The following is a 26,209-nucleotide window of genomic DNA, read 5'->3' as shown; positions in this document are numbered from 1 at the left end:
AGCATACAGCTAGAATAAAATGGGAACTCAGAAAAAATTGTCACTGTCTTGGGCTTGTTTTCTTTGGCATCTAGCTCACAGAAGGATGCAATAGTCAAAGGCTAGGTGACACCAAGAGCTTTGCCTAGGCTGTTCCTGCCTCTAAAACATCTGGATTGAGGCTATAGTTTGCTTTTATGAAAGTTATTCTAGGGAAAACTGAAGTAACCACCTCCATTTTCCCAGTGACATGATTCACCTTCTTTATAGCAGGGAGTGTGTAATGCCTGGAGCTGAGATTCTGCTAAGGTGGGCTTACATGGAGCTAAGCAGCCTCAAGAGAATATAAATCAAACCACATCCACCATTGTGATGGATTGTCCAGAGAACTGGGCAGGGAACAGGGGGGGAGCTAAGAGAAATTAAACTGCAAAGAGAGAGAGAGAGCAGAGATCTCTGAGACAGCAGTTCCTATAATGGGAAAGGAGACTGGTGGGATGAGCCAGACTGGGAAATGATCTGAGAGTCAGAGGGACTAGGATGTATGTGGCTGCTGGTTCTTGAATTCTCCCAAGACAGTTATTCTGGTGGCACATTTGACCAGCCTTTATAGTTAATATAACAACATTTCTACCCAAAACTAATTTTCTGATGATATCTCACCTGAATTTCTTGTTCCTCCCAGACCCTAATGACATAGTGAGAGTATAATGCTGGCATAGGGAACTCTTGGATATATTGGCCAAATGTTGGCTGTCACTTTGCTTTTAATTTATTGGTGGCCAACGGAAAGCCATTTCCTTAACTTTCTTCTCCACTTTATATTCCTTCACAAGGAAATATCTGACATTTTAAGGATAGTTGAAGAGCTATAACCATTCGCTAACAACTGAGTATTTTTTAGGGCTTTTTCATGGGATGTTAACATCCTTGGGCCGGATTCTCACATTATTACAGGGTCTAAGACTTTCCTGATATGAGCATGGTTAAGTGCATGGACTGGTGCAAGGCTGCCTGGTTCAAATCCTGGCCCTGCCACATGCTGACTATGTGCTCTTTGGTCATTAGTTCTTCTATGCTTAGCTTCCCTCTTCTGTAAAATGAGTCCAGTAATGATAGTTAACTGAGTATTTGTCAAGTGTTTAGAACAACACCTGGCAAAGAGTAAGCACTATATTCATATTTGATGAATAAAAATGAGCCCGTGACTTTCCCATTTTATTTCTCTCTTCCTCCCTCCCTCCCCACTTTTCACTCCCTACAGCACTACTCTTTGCCCTCCATGTTGTTTTAACAGACAATTTCTTGAAGTGTTAGTGCCTTTTGAAAGGTCCATGTAGGCCAACCAGGTGGGTTAGGCCACTCTATCTAATCCTTCCTTCTTCATCCTCCACTGATTGATTTTTCCCAGCAATTAGCTCAAAATGGGCTCATCTCTGCTAGTGCTGCTAGGGTACCATCAGGTCCAATCAGCTGCACCCTGATTATGGAACCCTCTGTCAATGAGGAGCTGTGTAGGTTACTGAACCTGCAGAAGGCACTCCTCTTCCCCCTGTGATATTCCTCCCCCCTCCTCCCGAAAAGGGGAAGAGGACCACATTTGAGCTCAGAGGCTTTGAGGCTGTGTGATTTCCATATCCCTTAAGCACAGATTATTTTCTTTCTGACCTTAGGCCTCAAATATGTAGCAATGAATGATTTGCTTATAGAGAAAATAACTTTCTTTCATACAGATAATTTATCAAAGGCCCCACTGAGGTCTGATGGGACTGTGGTTAAGATTTTCCACTTATTTTCATTAGTTCATCATCAGCATTTGCTTATAGAAATCCTCCCCCCCCCCCCCCGAAACTGTTTACATAGGTAAAGGGAGACTGCCATTGTACCAGTCATCAAGTGGCTTTTCTTAGTGTGGACGGTCAGTCTGAATTTCCTGTTGGAGTATCTCACAAGATTGAGCTCAGTGGTGCTTTCCAGTACATTCCCTCTGGAATTACCTTTGATTTTGTTGGCTATGACTTTTGTCATAAATAAAACAATAAAAAGCAAACACTTATTTAGCACTCATTTGGATCAGGCCTTGTGCTGAGCATATTATTAACATTTTCTCATTTAATCTGCCTTAAACATGAAGTGAGAATAATTATGCCCATTATAAGCTGATGGTCTGTGACTTTTCAGATCTGTCTCCAGATCAGACATTTTCATCACTTCCTTGTATTGCTTCTCTCAACTCAGGTTTCCTGAATCTTTTCCAGGTCATATCTCTCTCTCATTCTGTCTGCCAAGCAGGAGAGCATCTCTGTGACCCTGCAGTTTCAGATGCTCATATGGTTTTTCAGCCCAATCCTGTGACTGGGCTGTGCCCTGCTGGGGAGGACAGTTACCTCTACCTTCCCTCTTCAAGGCATTACAAGTTCTGTGTTAATCCCATGCCCACTCCATTTGCGCTGCTTGGGATGCATGGAAGGACTGAAGCATAATTACAGGAGGGGATTTTAGTTGAGGAAAAAGGAAGCAAGTGAAAGGGAATGAAGGAAGGTAAAACAAGAAGAGAACAGAATTAAGGTGATAGAGTTTAAAACCTGATTTTCAGCTCTGCTCCAGCTTTATTCCTGATTTTTTCCTTCCCATCTCTGGTCTCTGGCCAAAATCTAGTAAAGCTCTTCTCAGATCCTGTCGCAAGCTTGACCATATCTGAGTCTCAGCTCAGGGCATCTCTTGCTACCTGTTAATGCTTTCTTTCTCATCTCCATTTATCTAAGTTTTGTCTAGCTCAATAATCATCTCTCACATGAAAGCTTATCCTACTCATTCAGGTGAGAGTCTCTCCTTCTCTCCTCTCATGCAATTCTTAGTGCCTACCTTTTATCAAAGTTATATGTCTGAATGACCCTCTACCAGAGAGAAAACTCCTGGAGGGCTCCTGTAGTTCTCAGAAAGTAGATTCTCAGGAAGTACTGTTTGAATAAGTGGTGCATCTGGAAATTTTCTCTGTTCAGACTGCAAACTTGGGGCCATCTATAGAACCGGAGTGACTTTCCTCACTCATCGTCTCATTGTGTGCAGTACTCTGGCCGTCTCACCATATCTGGAAGAGGCACATGGGTACAAGAGGCTGAAAGTTTGCTTGCTTTCTTGGGAATATGATGGATATGTAAATGCCTGAGTTCATGTTGCCACTAAATTTATTTTCACTATTGGAGTGCTAGATTTGAAAACATCAACAACTTTATCCCCAGAGTCAATTGAACTAGGAGTTTAAGGCTCTTCTCAGGAAAAAATTCATACCATTATCTGAAGGGGTTGCTCAAGAACCAAGCCAAGCTCAAGAACCAAGCTAGGGATTGGACTTAGTTCAAGGTGGTTTTTGGTTCCTTGTTTCATAAACATTGTCTCAGCCTTCCTCTCCTCACCTTTTCCCAGCACCACCTTAAAAATTCTCCATTTCTGATCACCTCTGCAAGACAGTCTATTTATTGCCAGAAGATTGCATTTGAATCATTGTACAGATATCTCCCTTGATTACAGCCTTCCCTACCTCCTCTTCCGTTTGTGCACTTAAAAGCAGGACAAACCCTGGCATGCTTCTTAGGTCTTTCCACAGCTGGAGGTCCTGGGAAGCTGCTCACCTAGCCATTCTGGAAATCTACTGGGCAGCAAGAGCAGATGGGCACTGCAGAAGACTCTTCACTCCCATGGTGATTTGATAGCACTTACTGAGTTGAGTAGCTTGCTCTGTTCTCAAAGACAATTCCCTGTTCCTGTTTCTCAGAGACAGCAGGACATGAAAAACTCTCTCCCACATCAAATTAAGCAAACCTCCAATTTTCCAGAGGGTTATTCACACAAATGTCTCAAATTGGTAGGTTGCTCTGAGGACTCAGCAACTTCTCCCTTGCCAGAGGAAGAAGGATTTTGTGAACCACATGCACTTCAGTCTTTTGGCTATAGAGATCTAAACAAATAGTGCTGGACTTCTAAAGTTGTGGGTGAGCCATTTCCTGAGGGCAGACAGAGTGGCAGGTGGCCTTGGTTGGCCCTCCTGGAGGCGAATGCTAAGTGTGTGGTTTTCCAGGTTCATCAGGAACCTCCCATAGTACTGAGCCCAGAGGGTGCTAATGAGGTGACTCATTTTACAGTCTAGCCATGTTGTGATAGCAAGAGTCCCACATGCTTTGGATGCCTGCCTATTAGGGCTCAGAGTGAGCTTCTAGCTGGCTCCAGATGGCTGCCTCTGCTCTTTCAAATGTCATTCTCCATACCTCGGCAGTGACTCTCTCTACCCCACTAGGGCTGTGTCCTAGCCTGAAACCAAAGGAGAAGTGGACACAGCTTCTAGCAGACCTTGGATTATCTCCAACTACTCACCTTTCTGAGCCTTCCCCTCTTCCTATGCTGCCCAACATATTGATCCCAAACATGGCATATGTTCCCCCAACCCACCTTCCACCCCATGTGTTCAAGGATAATTCATTCTGCTTCTCTCTGGTTTAATTCCTAATCAGTCTTTGAGACCCAACTTTTTTTCTAGCTTTAAGTCCTACTACGTCCCTCAGCCCCCTGAGAGATGTTAGACTCCTTTAGGTCCTATTCTGTGGTCCACTCACTTGGCAGTCATGGTTCATGGTCAAGTTGTGAATAGCTATCTGCTGTGTTTACTTGTGATCTCTTTTTTCTTTATCTGTTATTTTTAAGCTTCTTGAGGGAACCAACTGTCTTTGCATTCCCAAGAGTATGCAGCCTTATGATTTGCACATAATAGGTGCTCAGAAACATATGCCGAGTGATAAATTGCTTGTTCTTCTAAAACCTCTAATATTTGCTTCATGATTTTCTCTTTGACTCATTATCCCAGAATAATTTCTAAGTATAACAAATCCATTGTTACTCAGGGTTTGCTGAACACTTAACTGTCTTCACATCTTTATTAAGGGAAAACGGAGAGGTGGTGAAAACTAAACCAGACTCTTGTCCTCTTGTGGAGGAAAAGATTGAAATGTGAGGTTAAAGTAGGGTTTGAGGAGTACCTTTTGGATTTGTTGAAGCTTGTTTACTTTCTATGATGCAGTTACCAATGCAATTGACATCAACCTTGAAAATATCTATACCATAATAATTATTATCATTACAAAGAACTAACAGCTAATGTTTATTGAGTATGTGTTCTTTGTCAAGCTCCATGCTTAATAGTCACTATATTGGTTAACCCTCACATCATTTATTGAGATGAGTATTATTATATCACTATTTTAAACACGGAAGCATGAGGCATAAATAAATTTAGTAACTTACCTATAATTACAAAGGTAAATATGACAGGGTCTGGACTTGAATCCAGACCAGTCTGACTTCAAGGACAATGTTTTCAACTATTATCCAGTGTTTCCTCAAGGTAGTTTTAAAAATAGGCAGACATACCAAAGCAGGAGGCACCACAGTGTTTCTCCAAGTCCACAGAGGCCAGGAGACCTCATGTTTTAAGAATTTGTTAGAGCTCTCAATTCTCTGTGTTTCTGCCTAGTAAAGATACAAATCAGGAATACACAAGAGTAAGGGCTCAAAGACAGTTTCCTGGACAACTTCATCTCCCTGAAAGGTGTGAGTCATCATTGTAAAGGTGAAGCCTTTACAATGGGCTTTCTCTCCTGCAAGCAGACCATAGCAGTAGCAGCTGATTCAGCAGTGGCTCTGCTGGCTGCCTGGTCACCACTCTGCCAGGAACAAGGTTAATGTGAAGGCCAATTAAGCCTGATTACAACCTCAAAATATACAGACTGGCCAAAAATCACTTTATTGGAGGACCTATTAGGATCTCAGCCCTTTTGCCAAATCCCACCTAGCACTGACATCTTGCCAGGAAGAGCTGGAGTTTCAGGTAATTCTCTGATCCCAAAATCTGATTAGATAATGCTTCCTTGAAATATAAAACACAGCTTCTAACTTGTACAATAATTGTATTACTGTTAGGGGCAGAAATAGAATATTGGGGACTAGCTATGATTGTAAGAAATAATAATCATGTTCTGTTAACCATGATAGTTTTGTTCTGATTAAAGAAAGCACATTCTAACAAAGTACTTTTTCATGTGGTTCTGCACCCTTTGTAAACAATATGATGGAGTGTCGAAGATGAACAACCCTCTCCTCAATAACCACCATAATTCTGCATATCTGGAGCGCACAGAGAACTGCCTTTTTCTACCTTCTGATACTTCCAGGGACATTGTTTCTTAGACAAAGAACTTGGCATATACCTTAGCCAGATACTTAGTACATGTTGGTTTCTTTTCTGTTGGTGGTATCTGTGCCCACTCTATCACCCATAGCTTCCAGCCTGGACATCCTCAATTGCTCCTTTCACTTCTCTGATAAATGTGGAAACTCTTCACACCTTCAACAGTGAGAAACACACAGCATTTATTTCTGGTGAAGGCACATTCTGATCATGCAGCTGGCTGTTGGCTCCCTATTCTTGGATGTCAAATGAGGCATGTGAATATTTAGTAATCAATGCAAAGATTCCATCAACACTTGTGTTTGGTATTGAAAGAGGCAGTAGCCCCATTTGTCATTCAGGGGCCAAACCCCACACTCTAGTATATATAGAGATGTTTATTTGTTTTAATAGAAAATTCCTTGACTTATTAATTTTGGTCATAATTTGAATGCTGGTTTTTATCCACCACTGGCAAATAAAATCTCTTTCTCTCAACATGGTCAATATTCTTCAGAAGTAGAAACTTAGTCTCATATGTTATTGTGATATATTAAGTTTATATCTATGTATTCATAAATTTATATCCATCCATCAACTCACTTATTCATCCATCCATCTATCTACCCATCCAGAAAATACCTACTGAGCCAGACACCAGGAACACAAAGATTGAAAATAATGTCTTGGCTCTCATGTCCCTCAAAACTTTGTCAGTTAAACAGACAGGTAAACAGGAAAATTCACTAAAGCTCCATTAGTGCCATACCAAGGCTTAGCTCAGAATGCGATACAGTAACATCCAGCCCAAGAGGGGATGTGAGGGACTGTGATAAAGTGATGAAAGACTTCTTAGAGAATGGATTCATGAATTATGGAGGCTGTAATCAGGCTACCGAGATAGTCGGAAAGGGCTTGTTGATGAAGAGGAGTGCAAAGAGTTTGGGCTGGAAAGTCAGACAGATCTTGGTTTAAATTTTGATTCTACTTCTGAGCCATATCTATTTTGTTTGTAAAGTGGGAATGACAGTATTGGTGGTGCACTGAATTAGTGCATACAAAAATCTTGGCATGGTGAAGGGTGCTGATTAAGTGCTTAATAAATTGTTGCTATTATTAGTGATGCTTCAGAGCCTGTGTGTTAGGAGAGGTGCTGGTGGCTCAGGATGGGTGGTCCATTGGGGAGTGATTCAAGGGTTTTGCATGCTAAGATGGAGACTAAATTTGACTGAAATGTTCTATGTACCAAAGAGCAGAACAACATCATTTAAATAACAGCATCAGACAGTCTCAAAAGGTTCCAGGGACACCTGGTTCATTCAAATTATGATGAAAGGCAGGGTTCCTTGGGAGTTAGGGGGGGTTGTAACAGACTCTTATTTTTAGATATATGGGTCATAGTGTAGATTGTAGCTGCACACATTCTTGCCCCAACTTCCATCCCCAATGTTCTCCCATGTACCAAAGAGCAGAACAACATCATTTAAATAATAATATCAGACAGTCTCAAAAGGCTCTAGGGACACCTGGTTCATAGAACATGCCCAGTAGACGATAATTTATTGCAACATCCAGGATTCTGTTTGCAATCTCTTTTAAATGTTAATGATCAGTAGTGTAATTATGATGGGGAAAGTTCCTAGGCCAGTTGTCAGTTTAATTTAATTTACAAAGCCATCTGGAGCTTTGCAGCATTCTTTTCCCATTTTTTTTTGCCAGACCAAATTTGGGTAGCTTCTAGCTACTATAATGTCAAATGGATAACAAAGACACTACCCCAAGCTCTGAGAATCCAGAGGGGAAGCCTGGTGATCTGAGGATGAGCCACAGGGCTCAAGGATGATGGTGGATTCTGTAATCTCCCCTTCCTTCATCTTTCCTAGAGCAGGGAAAGACTATTATTGGTTTGTGAGAATGGATTACTATTAAAAACTAAGCTTCCTTCAGCGGGAAAAGAAGACAGTGCCTGTCCACTATGCTTAAAAAAAATTCCATTTCTTCCCGTGTCTGTAAGACCCTTGGTAGTCTTTTTCTTGCCTACTTTACATCCTTCTACTTTTCTGTCCACTCACTATTAATCAGCCCCCGCTGACCTCCTCAGTATTCCTAAAACTCACCCAGGACTTCCTTGACCATATGACCAAAACAGAAGTCTCCCCACTACCTACCACTCAGTCCCTTTCTATGCTTTATGTATTTTTATATCACTTAGCAACCACTAGATTTTGTGGTACGCATTTATTATATGTCACTGTACTGGAATGTAAGCTCCATAAGAGCAAGGACTATTTTTATTGCATAGAACTTAGGACAATATCCAATACATAGTAGACTCAATAAATATATGTTGAATGAATGAATCAGTTCATCTGTTTAACTCTACAGTGCACCCCTACAACTAGGAGATCTATCCCTTTTTCCTTCTGGGGTAGATGCTGGGCAACAGTATCTCACATGCTCTGCAGTGTAACCTTGACTCTTTCCTATCCAGAAGTGGGCTCTATTCCTGCTGCCATTGAAACTGGGCTAGCTCTCATTGATCTATTTTAATCAATAGAATGTTTCAGAAGTGATGCTGCAAGATTTTCCAAGACTGGGCCTTAGAGATCTTCAGTATCTACCTTCACTCCTGGGAAAGCTCCTTCTTGGAAGGTAACTGCTGTGCAAGAGAGAAGCTCCAGAGACCACTGTGCTGTTAAGAAGCACAATATAGCCGGGGATGGGGGGAGAAGGGTTAAGGGGAGGGAGGGAGTGATATGAACGTGCCAGGCATGCAAGGGAAGCCTTCTGGTATCTTCCATTCCAGCCCAACCACCAAGTGAATTCAACTGATCTAATGACTCCAGACAACTTCCCACTTGAGCCCTGCCTGATTTCCTGACCCATAGAATTGTTACCAAGTGAAACGATTGTGTGTTTTTAAGCCACTAAGTCTAATGCACCAGAAGATAAGTTGAACACCTCTGTTCGGTTTGCAGTTCCTGGCATTCCATCTTGTTTCCTTCTCCATGGGGCTGTTGGGCAAGAGCTCCCTCCTCAGTCCTAACCTGTTCTCTGCCGGGATGTCACCTCTGCTCTTCTCCCTTCCTAGGGGAATGAGCATCCCTCCTAATAATAGCTGGCCCTAACCTGTGTTCTTGATCTTTCCTATGGCCTTTGGGACATCTGAAATTGGGCTTATGAACTCCATTGCAGTTGCTCTCAAAATAGTGAATTTCTTCTGGTTGTCAGACACACCACTCTGCTTTGTGTCGTCTTTTCCTCTCACATCTATGTAGACCAGATGCCTTCTACCACCTGCTGAACCATAATGCCTCCTCCCTGACCCCTCTGCATCACTGGGTATCTGAAAAATGAGCCTGGGAGATGGGTCTGTCTTGTTTTCTAGGCTGAAGTCTCATCATGGGAGAATGAATGGCATTTTGCCTTCTGTCTCCTGAGGAGATGACCAGGAGGGTTCTGTGGGCCAGGCGGAAGTTCACAGGTGTTTTTTTTTTTGTTGTTGTTTTTTTGGGGGGGGTGGCGGCGGGGGTGTTTAGGAATTGTTCTGAAGACCACATGCTGGCCTTTTTTTTTTTTTTTTAAATCAAGGCTCAGTTAATGGGGAGGGGCAGGAAGAGGGTACTTAGTATTTAGAGAGACACTTTCTGAGACTGGGAGGGGGTAGTGGGCTTTGGGAATTGCCCAAGGGGTGTTGACATCAGTTCTACTTGAACAGTATACCTAGGAGGTACAAGAACCCTGCAATGGTGTCATTGCAGAGTGCTGGGGGGCTTTGTAGAAGGGGAGGGTCCCAATGCCAGTTCAGCCCAGAGATCTTGCTTTGTAGGAAGCTCTTTGAGGGAAGGGATTCTTACCTGTTTTATTTTTATTGTATTCTCTGCACCTAGCAAGCATGTCAAACTTGTGGCTGGCTTTTATTTGTGGCTATTATTTTAAATAAATAATATCAAATAATATTTTCAACAGAACAGATTAAGGTTAGAAACAGAGATTTTTATTTTTTTTTTAGTAATAGAGTAAGAACTTGGAGTGGGCTGTGACTTTCCTGTGGCCCAGGTAGCATGTAGCCAGTGTCCCTGTTGCATATCAGAATAATTCCTGAAAGATACATTTGTAATTTTTTAGTAGCCCACACTTATCCAGTACTTACTATGTGCCAGAACTTATAGGGCAAGTATTCTAGCCTCCACTTTAGAGACAAAGGAAAAGTGAAGTTAAGTAATTTGCTTAAAGCAACTTTAGGCTGCCTGACTTCAGAGCTCATGATTCTAACCACTATTCCACAAGGAATCTTTGTGCCACATGTTGAAAGGTCTGTATTTCAGCAGAAATATGCATCTTTTGATTATCTGGGAGTCAGTTACTTTAGTAAGAAGTCCTTAACAGCCATGTAAAGAACCTTCAGAATATGTGTGCCTTTTTTTTTTTATAACTATAATAACTAATTATTATTATAAAAGATCATAATGTATATGCATATGTCCCCTGCCAGTTTTCTCTGCACAGTGGTCTGTTGTTAGCCAAGGATCTGTAACTGGTGCTAATGGATTCGGTTGAAGGAACTTTGTCTTTATAAATCCTCCCTAAGGGGTCTTAATTTCTTTAAATTTCATCCTAATGGTTACTGAACACAGATTCCAAATCAATGAACATTCTAACATCTTCTTGCCCACTGAATGAGGATCTTTATTAGAAAATCAATATTATTTTGTGTCAATTAAAAAAACCCAGGAGAAACTGGATAAGAAGGATTAGTTGAAGGTCTGGTTTACTGAACATGTGGATTTGAGCAAGAGCGCCCAGCTCTGTGGTTCTCTTGCCTTCCGCCTCCCTGCTTGAGAATTCCTCTGGTAGCCTGCTAGGCAGAGAGAGCTCGTCTTGGTCCTCTGGTCCCAGCACAGTGTGAGTGAAGAACAGAGGCTTTGGGACCAGGGATGTAAGTTGGAGTCTGTTCTGCTTCTGACCAGCTACTTAACTTCTCATAACTTGCTCTCCCTCCATCAGGGAAAACATGCCTGAAGCTGCTATGAGGATGTGACTAGCAGGCATGGGAAGAGCAGGGACAGGGCTGGCACTCTACAGCACCTTTCTGAGCATCTCTCTTAAGTCCTGATTCTTCTCTCCTTGTCCTCCCCTGTCCCTCTCCTCTCTTCATCCATGTGCACCCAGGGCTCTGCACTGCCCTATCCTACCACAAAGTCCTCCAGGCTCCTAAATGGGCTGCAGTTCCCTTCCTCACCTAAATGAATCTCTGCTAGGACAACTTAGAAATATGAGTAATGCTGTTTATCCTGTGGTTGGTAGGCCAGACCCTCACAGAAGCTTCTAAGTTGAACTTTTGTCCCATGTTGCAAAGTCCTGTTTTCACCTCCAAAATGACCATTACAGAGATTCTTTTCTTTTATGAGCACTGACAACCATCTCACTTTAGGCCCTTATCACTTCTCACTGGACTCTTCAAAATAGCATCTTAGCTAGTCCCGTTCTCATATATACCATCAAATCTTGCTACTAGAACTATCTAACGAAGGCAAGGTTGTCTACAGGCATGAAATACTACTGACTTGAACACAAATGGGTGATAAGTTCTCTATTACCCGAGTGCTGTAGTAATCAACATGGAAAAGATCAAGGCTCCAGTTCATAAATGCTAAAGGATGGTGGTGGTGTGGTATAGTGAATGGCTGTGGGCAGACTGAATTCACAGAGAAAATGTGTATCTACCTAGTGGTCAGAGGAATGCATTAAAAAATATGCATAACATAGTATTTTATATCCATTGAATTGGAAAAATACTAATAATATCTGACGCTTGCAAGTACTGATGAAACCAGTTCAACTGTATAATACTGTTGATATAAAAAATAGTGTAACCATTTGAGAAAATAATTTTGCAGTGTGTTTCACTAATATTTGTGTCTTTGACCTAGTAGCCTCACTCTCAGAAATTCAGTGTTAGTTGCCTAAACCAATTTGGCTCAGTGGATAGAGCATCGGCCTGCAGACTGAAAGGTCCCGGGTTCGATTCCGGTCAAGGGCATGTACATTGGTTGCGGGCGCATCCCCAGTGGGGGGTGTGCAAGAGGCAGCTGATCGATAATTCTCTCTCATTGATATTTCTAGCACTCTATCCCTCTCTATTCCTCTCTGTAAAAAAATCAATAAAATATATTAAAAAAAAAAAGAAATTCAGTGTTAGCAAGTAGAAGCAAAGGAAAGTGCTGTGTGATGATAATAGTAAAATATATATATATATATATATATATATATATGTATAAAAAGTGATTATTCACCAGTAGAGAAGATATGTAAATAATGTTACATCAATTTCATGCTGGCAGAAAAAGAATAATTACTAAAAAAAAAATTGTAAAATGCATACCTTCTGATGCTAGGTGATTACAAAATAATCCTATATAATAAAAGGCTAATATGCAAATAGACCGAAGGGCATAATAACCAATCATTTTGATGCGCAATGACCACCAGGAGGCAGATGCTTAATGCAGGAGCTGCCCCCTGGTGGTCACTTTGCTCCCACAGGGGGCGCACCACTCAGCCACAAGCTGAGCTCACAACTGGGCAAGCACAGCAGCGGTGGTGGGAGCCTCTCCCACCTCCATGGCAGTGCTAAGGATGTGTGACTGCCGGCTTAGGACTGACATCCCCCTAGGGCTCCTGGACTTCAAGATGGCACAGGCTGAGCTGAGGGACCCTCCGCTGCCTGAGTGCATGGATTTTGTGCACTGGGCCTCTAGTTTAATCTATAACTAAATATGTAGATACATGTCTGCACATGGGTAAGAATTGGAAGAACATAAACAAATGAAAACTGACATGGAGCATATGATTGTAGATGATTCTTTGCTTTTTAAATATTTTTCTTATTATAATACTATTTGTGCAATAAAAAAAGCAAGTACATTTATCAAGGGTTCTTTTTCTGTTACGGAATTTATGATCTGAAGGTCCTTCAGCACATCTTCACAGCCCATGGCCCACCATAGCCAGCCACAGCCTCCCTGCTTCCTCAGCAGGTCGTGTTTCCTCCAACCCCAGGCTTCTGATTCTCCCACCTCATTTTTCTGCTTTTCCTCAGCCTCCTACCTTCCTAAATGCCTTCATCAACCTTCTATAATTCTCCAAGCGTTGTCACACCTTTGTGCTTTCTCCCATCTAGTGGGTAGAGGTTAGGGATATTGCTAAATATCCTATAATGCACAGGACAGTGCCCTCAGCAAAAAACTATCTGGCCCCAAATGTCACTTGTGCTGAGGTTGAAAAACCCTAGTCTTAAGGGGAGTTCTGCTTATAAAGCCAACATGGCAAACAACTTCTATAAGGTAACATTTAGTATGCATTTACCATGTTCTAGCTACATTATTTGTGTTAATATTGATTATTATTAGGTACTATTATTTGTTCCCATTAAACAGTTAAGAGAACTGAGGTTCAGGGAGAAATAACTTGTCTGTAGTTAGTTATTTAGTAGAACAAATGAAGGACTTGGGATTTGAACATGTATAGTCAAGCTTTGAGCCACAACATTATACTATTGCCCAATAGGTTCTATTTTTCTTCTGATAGTTTTCCAGGCAGAAAAAGGATACATATATACTTGGATTAATCCTTTTTAAGATTTGTTGCTTGAAAAAGTAAACATTTTTTTTATGCAGAAGATAGCCCCTTTTAGCCAGAAGATTAAGAGATATTGATTATTTTTGTGCTATGTGCCAAGGCTGGGGTCACAGAAGTGCTCAGAGGAATCCCAGAGAAGACAATGATGGATGCTTTTGACACCAGTGGATTCTTACAGTGCTTGGCATCCTGCAGTGAAGTTTGGGTAGTGCCTGACCAGCCAGACTGTGTTTCTGACAATTCTGATATTCTTAATTCTGAGCATCTGTTCAAATGATGCCTCAGCAGGAAAAGACAGTGGGAGAATGTCTGCTAAGGGCATGTGAGCTTCTAATTGACCTCTCAGATGTCCTCTAGAAAGCTGGTGTCCCCAGCTCTCTTTTTTCACTGGCTCTGTGCTTCTAATCTTGCCCCTCCCTCCTTGACTTTCTTTTCTGGATGCTGTGCCCCAGGGACACACTTTATGCACTTCTGGGTCTCATGTCTATGAAAGGATCTTAAAATGAGATTCATGGAAAACATTGACTTGGAGTGTTAACCATTTTTTTTTTTTTTATAGAGATTTTCCATTTTTATTCAGAATACAGGCTATTGCCCAAGAATTTACAATCTCATCTTGACTGGCTATTTGATTTGCATATTAGCCTTTTATCATATAGGATGAGAGGCCCGGTTCATAGATTTGTGCACTGGTGGGGTCCCTTGGCCTGGCCTGTGGAATTGGGCCAAAACTAGCTCTCTGACATCCCCTGAGGGGTCCTGGATTACGAGAGAGAGCAGTTCTTGAGTGATTCACCCTTGAATCGGTCTCCCTCCTCTCTGGTTCCTGTGCATCACCTGAGAACCACAATTGTCAAGTCACTGCAGCTCGGCAGATCCTACATTGAGCATTTGCCCCCTGGTGGTCAGTTGGCTGGTTGCTTAGGTATATATATATTATTTTTTTATTTTTTATTTTTTATTGATTTCAGAGAGGAATGGAGAGGGAGAGAGAGATAGAACCATCAATGATGAGAGAGAAGCACTGAAGCACTGATTGGCTGCCTCCTGCATGCTCCACACTGGGGATTGAGTCTGCAACCCAGGCATGTGCCCTTGACTGGAGTTGAACCTGGGACCCTTTTGTGCACAGGCCGATGCTCTATCCACTGAGTGAAACTGACTGGGGCCTGAGTGACCCTTTTAGAATAGAAGTCATGAAGAACAATCATATCCTCTTAAGGTCTTTGGTTGTTTCAGGAGGCATGTTAGGCTATAAGGATGTCCTTACATGGGGACATTTTTAGCATTCTCTGGGGAGATATCAAAGATAAGCTATGGAATATATCTGGGGACAGAAGGACCACTGTAGTCCCAAGGAAAGGGACATTACTGAATGTTAGCACTGATGCTTCCCTGTGGAACTTCACAGAACTTTATAATTTCTAGAGCGTTTCCTTTCGTATCAATTATTTCTAAGTTCACAGAAAACTCTGTGAAGCAAAAACTTATATGCCCATTTTGCAGATGGAAATAAGGCCCAGAGAGCTTCAAAGACTTGCCCAAGAGTACATGACTAGTAAGTGTAAGAATCATGCTAGAAATCTCCTGACACCAACTTCATGATTCCTTCCTCTTTACCAGGTGGTCCTTGTGCCATAGTAGGGTGATTATCTAACAAGGGCCGACATTATGACAGAGCCAGCCCGGGACCAGACATGAAGATGGTGCGTAAAGAGAGACAAACATGCAAGTGAAGACAGGATCCAGGGCACAGTACCAGCCACAGGGTAGCACCTACTTCATTCAGATCTATGCACTTCATAGGTATTTAGGCTGATTCTATATTAGAATTTTCCAGACTGTTAGATGGACAGCTAGATTCATCAGATGTTCCATAAGAAATACAGTTCTATGGTTAAGTATACATGTAGTTGCCTTATTTTAGAGTAGCCGTGCATATTAAAGGCTCTCTAATGTCTTTAAGAAAAATAAATCTATTTGACTTATTTGAACACAAAACCTTTTCTTAAAGTCATACCTATTAGCAGCCCATGAAACTGCCAAGAACAACTAATTTACTTTAATCACTAATTAATGGTTTGCTTTTTATATAATTTTTTTTTTGCAGTTTTAGGTTTTAGCCTCAAGACTCATAGGTATATCAGGTGTGAAAGGCAGTGTATTTGTAAATAGGCCTTGGTGTTAGACATTTCATAACTCAAAGACCCAGGAGTAGACTGTGTCCAGGCAAGCATGTTAAAGCTCATAAATTAAAACTGAAATCTTATTATATTATTAATAAGTCTTTAATATTGGGTATTTTCACGGGTAAATCATAGTAGAATAAATGTCAAGGAAACCTATGAGTCTGATTACTGTTGGTCGATGACATACGGGGTTTGGGATGGTGGTGCTTTGATGGAGGGAGGTCTTTGAGTGAGCAAGGCTGACATTTTATGCAGGCAGTTTATCATTGTCTTAATTGTGGATTGCAGCAGACACTTGACATTCATGATGGATATTTCCTGCCCTAATTGGTGAATACCACTAGAGTAAGTTATTTTCCTCATAAAACCTTTATTCTGACTGGAATCGTCATGTTCATGGAGTAATTCAGTTTTTCTTCTTGCTCATCACTGTGCCCACTTTGTAGTTGACAATGAGAGGGAACATGTAGCTATTATGAGGTAGTGGCCAGACTTCTGGACTAGTTGACGGATGATCTACCTTCAGTGACAGTTTTGCTAAAATATTTGGATTTATGTTTCAGAAAAAATTGTGAATGCTTGCTTTTATGGACTGTTGGAATTGCTCTGAATAGCCAAAACTGTGAAAGTAAATCTGTAAATGCTAAGCATCTCCAATACTTTGGATTTTCTCTGTGCTGGGAAGCAGGGGCATGGTTGGCTTGGAGAAGGCAAGAAATGCTTGTGGTTCTGGAAACTCAAGCTCATCCTTACTATTGCTAGTCTCATAGCAGGGTGTGTTTGAACTTCAAGGCGGAGAATGTGTCAGCAGCTTCAGGAAGAGATGTCCTTGCTTTGATGAAAAGCCTCAGTGAGCTCTTGGGATAGGCTAAAAAGTGAGTTTCTCTGAGCTAAAATATTCAAATTGTAGCCTGACTCCTCTCCTTCCATCACTCTATACTTTCTAATATTTATCTAAGGCCACCTTTTTCAAGCTTTATCAACATATATTTGGGACTCAGAGTCTTAAAAAATGTTTTTCTTAGAATTTTTGATTTTTGGTTATTATTAAAAGGGCAAGAAGATTTTATCAAACTTAGACACTATCTCTAGATGAGTTCCACAGGTATATGTGTGGAATTTTCCTCATAAAATTCATCCCTCACAAATTAACATAATCAGACAAGAGCAGAAATGCCCAGAGACTGTTTTGGGCATTGAAAATATTCCCAGTATTGACCTTGTGAAATAGCTGGGGAAAACCCCCAAAAGACTGATCAGCCATCCTGCATATGTGGAAAGCACTTTGATATTTAAACACATCTTTGGATCTTTGATCTTTGGAGCTCTGCCGTTTTCATCAGGATGAATGATGTCATTTAACATAAGAGCAGATTCTAAAGAACTCAGAGTATATCTAAATTGGAACCATAATTGAGTTTTGCTTCTTAGGACCTTGATCTGACCAGCTACTGTAGGTCTGAGTGCAACTGGCTGCCAGTGGCCATTAAACAGGCTTGCTTTGTGAAAGTCAACTGGAGCTTCCTTCTGTTGACTTTCATGAGCCTGAGGAGTGCAATTCCTCTAAGCCTCCCAGAATCATGGATTCCACAAAGCCTCTACACTAAAACATTTTGCACACAAGGGGTCCCCAGGCACATGGAGAAAGCGCAGTACATGCTTTGCACAACCTGAGTAATTTGCTTCCCACGAAAACCCTCAAGTTGGCCTGCGTGCTGATGGGAACACTAACTGTGACATTGTCCTGACAGTGGTTTGGAGGCTGAAAATCCTGTTTGGTTCTCAAGCCTCAAAGTCCTTTTATGGTGTGACTATTATGATCTCTCTCTCCTGGTAGCCTGGGGATGTGGAAGGGAGTTGCAGAGAGGGGCTCTGGGCAGTTCCCTGTCTAGAGAGAAGTTGGATAATTGGTTTTGTCACTGTCACCTTGCATAAACATAAAATAAATAGCACAAAGCTAGGTCAGCAGCCATGCCAGGTGGGAAGACCAGGAGAAGTGGGGAAGCTTACCTTCTTGACTTCATATTTAATGGCGAGTTTGATCCGGCTCAGACTTGGACGGTGGTAGTCAGACCAGACTTGGAAGTTCACATCACCATTTAATATTGCTTCCACCTCTTCTGTGTCTCGGCATAGGTCCAGCACGCCCACCACAAAATCCTTGCATTGCATAGATAACTTCCTGTAATCGTTCTAATAGAATAAAAAGAAATTAAGGGTGTGTCATACTGAGCCCCATAGGTGCGCTTGCCCAGCACAGCAGGGTTGATCAGCAACTATCCACCAAGTGTGAGCTTAAGGAGAGCATTAAAGCCAGGGGATGTGCTTGGATCCAGAAGGCAGGGCAATTTGTCTTGCCATAACAATCTAGAAGTCATCTTCTCTAATCTAGGATTTATCAAGATGTGCTCATTGGGCCACCTGCATCAGAGTCAGCCTGGATGCCTGCCAAAACTGCAGACACCAGGTCCTGTCGCAGTCTTCATGGAGTTGAGACCCAGGAATCTTTTAACCTTGTCCTATAAGTGATTCTGATGCCTGCCAAAGCCCATCCTGCACTCTTTCAAAGTAGCAGCTCTCCTTGCTCAATTCTGAGGGAGGAGTAACAAAGAATGAACTTTTAAGGCTTAGTGAAACTAACATTTCACTCATTTACCGCCAATCTATAATGGAAGCTGCTCTTCATAGGAAGTTTACTGAAAAGATACGGCTGATATGCTAAATTGAAAAAAAATGTGCACAGGTGTGCTTTCTTTTTATATGCTGAAAAACCTGCTTATAAATGATCAATTTAAAAACCAAATGTAATTTAAAACTAACACAGTCTTGCTTACCACAAATCCTTTTGTGTGGCAAATCATGGCTTCTTAAATTGCTTGCTTGTTGAATAAGCAATTTTAGATTTGAATTTTTTTGGTTTTGGTTTTTTAATAAATTGCCACTGGAGTTTTCTCTTCTTTTCCCTAGGTATACCTTTTAGAATTATTTTTGAGAAGCTGACTTCCTTTCCTAGTGATAGACTGACCAGCTTCTCTCTCTCCCAGACAGACTACTTCAGTTCCAGATAAAGATCCAAAATATATCGGACAAAAATATGTTTCATGTTACCCTCATACTGGTACTCCTCCCAAATGTTTTCTCCTGGAGGCCTTCCTTGTTGATTTCTTAGTTAAAATGAACCTATTCAAAGTCTGTTCAGAGAGGACCCAAGAGACAAACATCCTTTCAGTGCTAATCAGTGTCAGCAGCCCTGACTGGTAAGTGACAGTTGATAAACAGGAGAGCAGTTTTGCTTTTCCAGAAGTTGGATTCCGCAGCAAATAGATGTAAGCTGGGCAAACTGCACAAGCTCAGCCATTTTTCTGAATTAATGGTTCTTGCCTCCTTCCAGCACTGCTGCATCAAAATGCCCCCTTGCATTAAAGAAGAGCTAAGCAAATGTTTATTAGATAGGACAAGAAAAAGGATCAGGAAAGTGTTTTCAGAAAATAGGGGACTCCCATTTATATACATAATTTAAGGAGAAGAACGGACATGCTAGAAAGAAAAATGACTGCTCAGCTCAGGCAGATTGCCGTGGAGAAAAATTCAGGGAAGATGCTTGGAGTGTTTAGGTTTTGGCAAATAGCCCAGAAACAGGTGGTGACATGAAGAGCAGTTATCCTGTGTTCCTTCATTTCTCCTTTCCTTTTCCTCCCTCCTTCCCTTCCGTCCTTTCCACCCTCTCTCCCTCCCTCCCTTCCTTCTTTCCTTATTGAGAGTCTACTGTATACTAAGAATAAAAAAATTGGTAATGAACAAAGTAAATGTGGTCACCAAGTAGTGTGGGGGCAGAGGAGGCTAGGGATTCACTCTCAGCATTGTGCAAGAGTAATGCTATGTAAAACTTTCTCAGAGCTTGTCCCAGCTAAGGTAATCTGAGAGCCTCAATGATCCAGAGATGGAAGCTCAAGGAACTGGGCAAGAAGGGTCACTTCATCATATGCACCTATTCAACTCTGCAGTCCTGCTGCTACGACTCAGTTTCCCTGAATCTCCGGCCTCTACTCTATCAACTTTATTAGTGCTTTCTCAAGAACAAGGTGTCTCTGAATATTACTAACTTTCCTATTAACTAGACAAGACATCATCTCTTGGTGGAAACTCCTGCCTAGAGCTGAATGTATGGATGGGTATAGAAAGGAAGTAGAAAGGGCTTGACACAGGCCTTGGCCCAGGCTCCCCATGCTAGGAGAAAATCAGACTGCACACTTATTGGTTCAGCACAATTCAGAATATAAGGCACCATTTCATTAGATACTTTCACTTTTCTGGGCTTTTTTAGCTAGCCTGGACATGGGATGGGGAGACACACCAGAACAAGCAGCTAGGTTTTTGCTTTCTGCATTAGACACTTAGGCTTCAAGGCAACAAGCCTAGTGTCTGCAGATGGCTTGAAGAGACAGAGAAAACCTGTGTCGCCTGGAGTCCAGAGAAGACATGAATATGGATAGTTGCTGATAGGAGGTTCATTACCCAGGTTTATCAGAACATCCAAGCTTTCCACACACCCTGACGGGCCTAGGCCTCCACTCAAGACTACAAAGTTTCAATGATAGAAGATAGATAAATTCCAACAAAAATGACAGCAGCCATGGAGCTGGAGAGAGCAGGAGGCTTGAGTTGCCCTCAGCAATGGAGGAAGCCAAGCTTCCATAGCCCTGGCATGCCTTGGCCTCCACTTAAGGCTACAAAGTTTCAATTATAGAAGATAAATAAATCCCAACAAAAATGGCTGTGGCCACAGAGCAACCAGGAGGCTTGGTTCCGCTCAGGGCTACAAAGTTTCAATTATAGAAGATAGATAAATCCCAGATCCCAGGGCCTCTGCTTGGGTAACCAGGGGGCGGGGGGTGGGGGGGGGTGGGGTGGGGGGTAGGGGGGGGCAACGGGGGAAGAGAGGGTTTAGCGGGGGGTGGGCATGGCTGGCCTGCAAATCACCATAGGCCCCTTGCCCAGGCAACCCTATGCCCCAAGGGAACCCCAACTCTAATCCGGGACACCCTTCAGGGAAAACTAGACAGCCCCATTCTGTGCACCAGGCTTCTATCCTATCTAATAAAAGAATAATATGCAAATTGACCATCACTCTAACACATAAAATGACTGCCCCTATGTGGTCAAATATTCTGCCCCTATGGGGACACAAGATGGCCACCACAAGATGGCCACTAGGGGAGGGCAGTTGGGAGGGACCAGGACGTCAAGAGAGGGTAGTTGGGAGCAATCAAGCCTGCAGGAGAGGGCAGTTAGGGGTGACAAGAACAGCAGAGGGTGGAAGTTGGAGGCAACCAGGCCTGCATGGAAGGGCAGTTTGGGGGGACCCAGGCCTGCAGGGGATGGCAGTTAGGGGTGACCAGACCTGCAGGGGAGGGTAGATAGACAGCCCCAAAGGGATCCTTAGCACTGCACAGAGGTGGGAGAGGCTCCTGACACTGCTGCTGCGCTCGCTAGCTGTGAGCCCAGCTTCTGGCCGAGTGGTGCTCTCCCTGTGGGAGCTCACTGACCACCAGGGGGCAGCTCCTGCATTGAGCATCTGCCCCTTGGTGGTCAATGAGCATCATAATGACTGGTCATTCTGCCGTTTGGTAGATTTGCATATCAGGGCTTTATTATATAGGATTCCTTAATTGAATTGTCTACACTAAGTATTTCCAATTGCCCTCCTTGTAATGTTTCTTATTCCATTTAATAAGATTTTCCCATCTATACCCACTGCCTCCACTTGAGACTGAGCTTATCAGTCAAAAGTGACTTTCATGTTGCTAAATCCAATGATTGATACAAGTTCTTTATGTGACTTCCAGCATACCATACTCTTCTGTGTTTTTCTTCCTGAATGACTACTTTTTGCATTTGTTTTGATTCATTCTCATATCCCTGATGTCTTAATTTTGGAATACCCAAAAATGTGCCCAGTCCTTTGAATTCTATTTTTATTTGTTTACACCAATTGCCTTAGTAGTCTTATCTAAGATCATAAAATATCTATATGCTGATGACTCCAGAATTTATACCTTTAGCCCACCATTTTTCCCCCCAGAACTCAACTCTTATATCTAATTGCCAACTTGATATTTCCTGTTTGATGCTAAATGACCTTTTCAGACTTAATCAGACTAACTCTGGATCTTGTCTGCGCCACCTCACTTAGTTTTCCTTACTCTTTCAGTTGTCCAGGACAAAAAAATCTTGGATTTATTCTTAATGCTTCCATTACTCTCATATTCATCATATAGTTCAATAGCAAGTCCTGCTAGCTCTAATATACACTGAGTGGCCAGATTATTATGATCTTTGAATACATAATAATCTGGTCACTCAGTGTATATCTATATAATAAAAGGCTAATATGCAAATTGTCCCCTCGACCAGGAGTTCGACCAGCAGGCATGTCAACCAACTGCCCATGTCCCCTCCCCCTGGCCAGACTGGCTGGACCCCACCCATGCATGAATTCATGTACCAGTCCTCTATTATGCATTCAGAGATCATAATAATATGGCCACTAAGTATATATATACTAGAGGATTCGTACACCGATGGGGTCCCTCGGCCTGGCCTGTGGGGATCAGGCAGAAACTAGCAGTCCGACATCCCCCAAGGGGTCCCAGGGTGTGTGAGAGGGCACTCTGCAAAGTTGCTGTTGCTTAGCAGTTCCTGCATTGAGCATCTGCCCCCTGGTGGTCAGTGAACATCATAGCTACCAGCTGATTGGCCAGTCGGCCAGTTGCTTAGCCTTTTATATATATATATATAGATGAACACACAGATTATATATTTGTATATATTTTAACCAATTCTGCTCTTTTTACTTTGGTCCAAACCATTGTCATCTCTTTCTTCAATTAATCCAAGAGACTCCTAACTATCCTCCCTGATTCTGTCCTGGTACTCTATAGTGTATTCTCCATATATCAGAGCAGTGTTTCCCAAACTTTTGATATACATGTTCTATAATTTTCGTAATGCTGAGTACCCCTCGTACTCACGAGAACGTAGAATTAGGCACAGCTAAGCACGGTGCAGTACATATCCCCACCTAACTCCGGTGCAACTCGTACCCCCGCCAAACTCTTCCCGTACCCTTGGGGGTACGCATACCACACTTTGGGAAACACTGCGCTAGATGATTATTTAGAAAATGTAGTTAGATCATGGCACTGTTATGCTCAAACTCTCCAGGGACTTCCCATCCACTTAGAGTAAAGGTAAAGCCATTATACTGCTCTCTAAAGACATTATCCAGTGATTGGCAAACTCATTAGTCAACAGAGCCAAATATCAACAGTACAACAATTGAAATTTCTTTTGAGAGCCAAATTTTTTAAACCTAAACTTGTTCTAACACCACTTCTTCAAAATAGACTCACCCAGGCCGTGGTATTTTGTGGGAGAGCCACACTTAAGGGGCCAAAGAGCTGCATGGGGCTCTCGAGTCGCAGCTTGCCGACCATGGATCTAGCCTCTCCATTCTCTCTGATTTTATTTCCTATGGCCTTTTTCCTCCCTCATTCTACTCCAGCCACTCTGACTCCCTCCTATTCTTCAAACACACTTGGCACAGACCATGTCTTTGTACTGGTTATTCTCTATGCTTGGAATGCTGTTTCCTTAGGTATCTACATGAACACCTTTCTCAACTCCTTCAAATCTTTGCTCAAATGTAACTTTCAAGTTTTTTAATATTCTACCATTTATTTCTTGTGCTCTGCTCAACACAGATGTTAATAGAGATTCTTTGATTTTCAACTGCTGCGGAATTTCTTTCCTTTTGATCTATAAATTACAATCTCATTTATTATTGAGATGAATCTCTGGCTCAAAATATGTCTTTATTTTTGAATTTGTGCTACTGAAACTATGATAACATAAAATTTAAGAAATTATTAGTTTGCTTGACTTTAGTTAAGATCCCCAACTCTCAAACATTTTCAAAGCTACTGTCAAACAAGTTAGAAAAGAGGGAGAAGCTTATTATTCTCATTGGTCAAAAGTTAAAATTAATTTTTCAGATGGATGCTGTGGAGACACCTACACAATACAAGATAATTAAAACTCAGTTCTCAGACCTTAGAAACTAGATTAAAAAGGAGTGAGGGCCTCCAATCCATTCCCCCTTTTCTCCCTTCAGAGACCCCCTTATGGAGAAGGAATGTTCATTGAAAGCTCCAATTGAAGAACAAAGGGAGATAAATTACCATAAGTTTGCATGCTGTCAGCCTGGGAAGTTTTGACATTCAGGTTGAGTTTAAGAAATAATTACAATAACAATTTACAATAAAAATGTTCTGAGTATTCCAATATTTCTTTAATTGGTCATAATTATCCTTTAAAGCTGGTAGTATTATTATTCCTAAATAATATGAGGACTGAGAATTGACCACTAGATTTAGCAATTTGGAGGTCACCTTGATGGGAGCACATATGGGAGAGTGGAAGCATGACTGGTGAGGATTAGAGAACTGGAAGATAAAGAATTGGAGCCAGTTACATAGAAAACCCTTTTGAGGAGCTTTATTGCAAAAGAGGGCAGAGAAATGGTAACAGATTAGACAAGTGTTTGGTTTTATTCCCCTCTACTGCCTCCTTCCTTCCCTCCCCCCCTGCCTTCTTTCTTCTGATGGGGAAGAAACTGCATATTTTATATGTTGATGGGAATTTTTCAGTGGATAATTTTGCTGGTCTTTGTGTATGATATCAGCAGATTATTATATTAATCCAGCAAGTATTTCAACAGCATATGACAGACGATTTGATTCTATATAAATAGGAATGAATTTAGATAGAACCATATGTGGTTTACCTATAGTAGGAGGAAGTTCAACTATGTGGTGAAGGAGCTAGCATTGGTGGTGGGGTTTTAGACATTTTCTTTCTATTGCTCAGTGTTTTTTTTGTGTGTGTTTTTCCAGTGAAATGGGAAGAAAAGTTATCAGTTAAGAGTAAAAATTAGAGAGGAGGTGATAGAAGTTTGAGGAGAGGTCTGAAATAGTTTTAGGAGAATTTTAAGAGTGAATGGATTAAGAAGAAAGACAGGGTATGTTTGCTGGAGAACAATAACAACCCATTTGAGGTTCATTGTCAGAAATTTAAAATGAGACTAGCTGCTCTGGCCAGTGTGACTCAGTTGATGGGAGTATCATTCTGTATACCTAAATGTTGGCTATTTGATCCCTGGTTGGGACATGTGCAGGAGCCAACTGATTTTTCTCTCAATGTTGTTTTTCACAAACAAACAAAACTAGTCAAAATGGTTGATGTTTTCTAACACATTCATGGTGCTGGCATGGAAATGTAGAGAATTAGATTTTACCAGGATTGTATTTTTGCCAAAGAATACACCATATCAAGAGAGGGACAGAGGAATTGAGCTGTATGTGATGAAGATTATAATGATAGTCCATGGAATTGAGGCTGGTATGGAGAGAGTCAGGACTTATAAGGAAGAAGGAAAGTGGAAAGATGGTTAGAAAAAAAGACCCAATATGTTGTCCACACGAAACCCACTTTAAACATAAAGTTAGCAATTTCTTACTAAACATACTATTACTACACGATCCAACAAATCATGATACTTGGATTTACCAAAAGGAGTAAAAAACTATGTCCTTGGTATTTATCCAAAGAAGTAAGAAAACTATGTCCACACAAAAACCTGCACATAGATTTTAATATAAGCTTTATTCATAATTGTCAGAACTTAGAAGCAACCAAGACATCCTTTAGTAGGACAAGTAAACTGGTACACCCAGACAGTGGTACGTATATTGTTCAGTGATAAAAAGTAATGGGCTATCAAGCCAAGGAAAAATATGGAATAAATTTAAATGTATATTAATAAGTGAAAGAAGCCAATCTGAAAAGGCTACATACTATATGGTTTCAATGATATGACATTCTGGAAAGGGCAAAACTATGGGGGCAGTAAAAAGATTAGAGGTTGCCAGGGATTAGTGGGAAAGGAGTAATGAATAAATGGATATAGAGGATTTTTATGATAACTATTCTGTATGATACTATAATGGTCCATAATATTTGTCCAAACCCATGAACAACACTAAGAGTGAACCCCGATATAAGATATAAATAGGAACTTTGGGTGATAATAATGTGTCAATGTAGGTTCATCAGCTACTCTCTG

At 41.5% G+C, this 26,209-nt stretch overlaps 1 protein-coding gene across 1 annotated transcript in view; it reads right to left on the bottom strand.

The window, feature by feature from the left end:
* Positions 1-26,209, bottom strand: part of TRPC7 (transient receptor potential cation channel subfamily C member 7) — a 110,866-nt gene that overhangs the window by 53,608 nt on the left and 31,049 nt on the right. Inside the window, exon 3 of the mRNA XM_084884528.1 lies at positions 18,037-18,219. Within this exon, the coding sequence (XP_084740654.1) occupies positions 18,037-18,219 (183 nt within the window). The remainder of the gene's footprint in view (positions 1-18,036; positions 18,220-26,209) is intronic.

The sequence above is a fragment of the Pipistrellus hanaki genome, assembly GCF_964339955.1.
Source record: "Pipistrellus hanaki genome assembly, chromosome: 5".
Classification (NCBI taxonomy): domain Eukaryota; kingdom Metazoa; phylum Chordata; class Mammalia; order Chiroptera; family Vespertilionidae; genus Pipistrellus; species Pipistrellus hanaki.
Note: the sequence above shows the minus strand (reverse complement) of the source record. Positions and strands in the feature narration are given on the sequence as shown.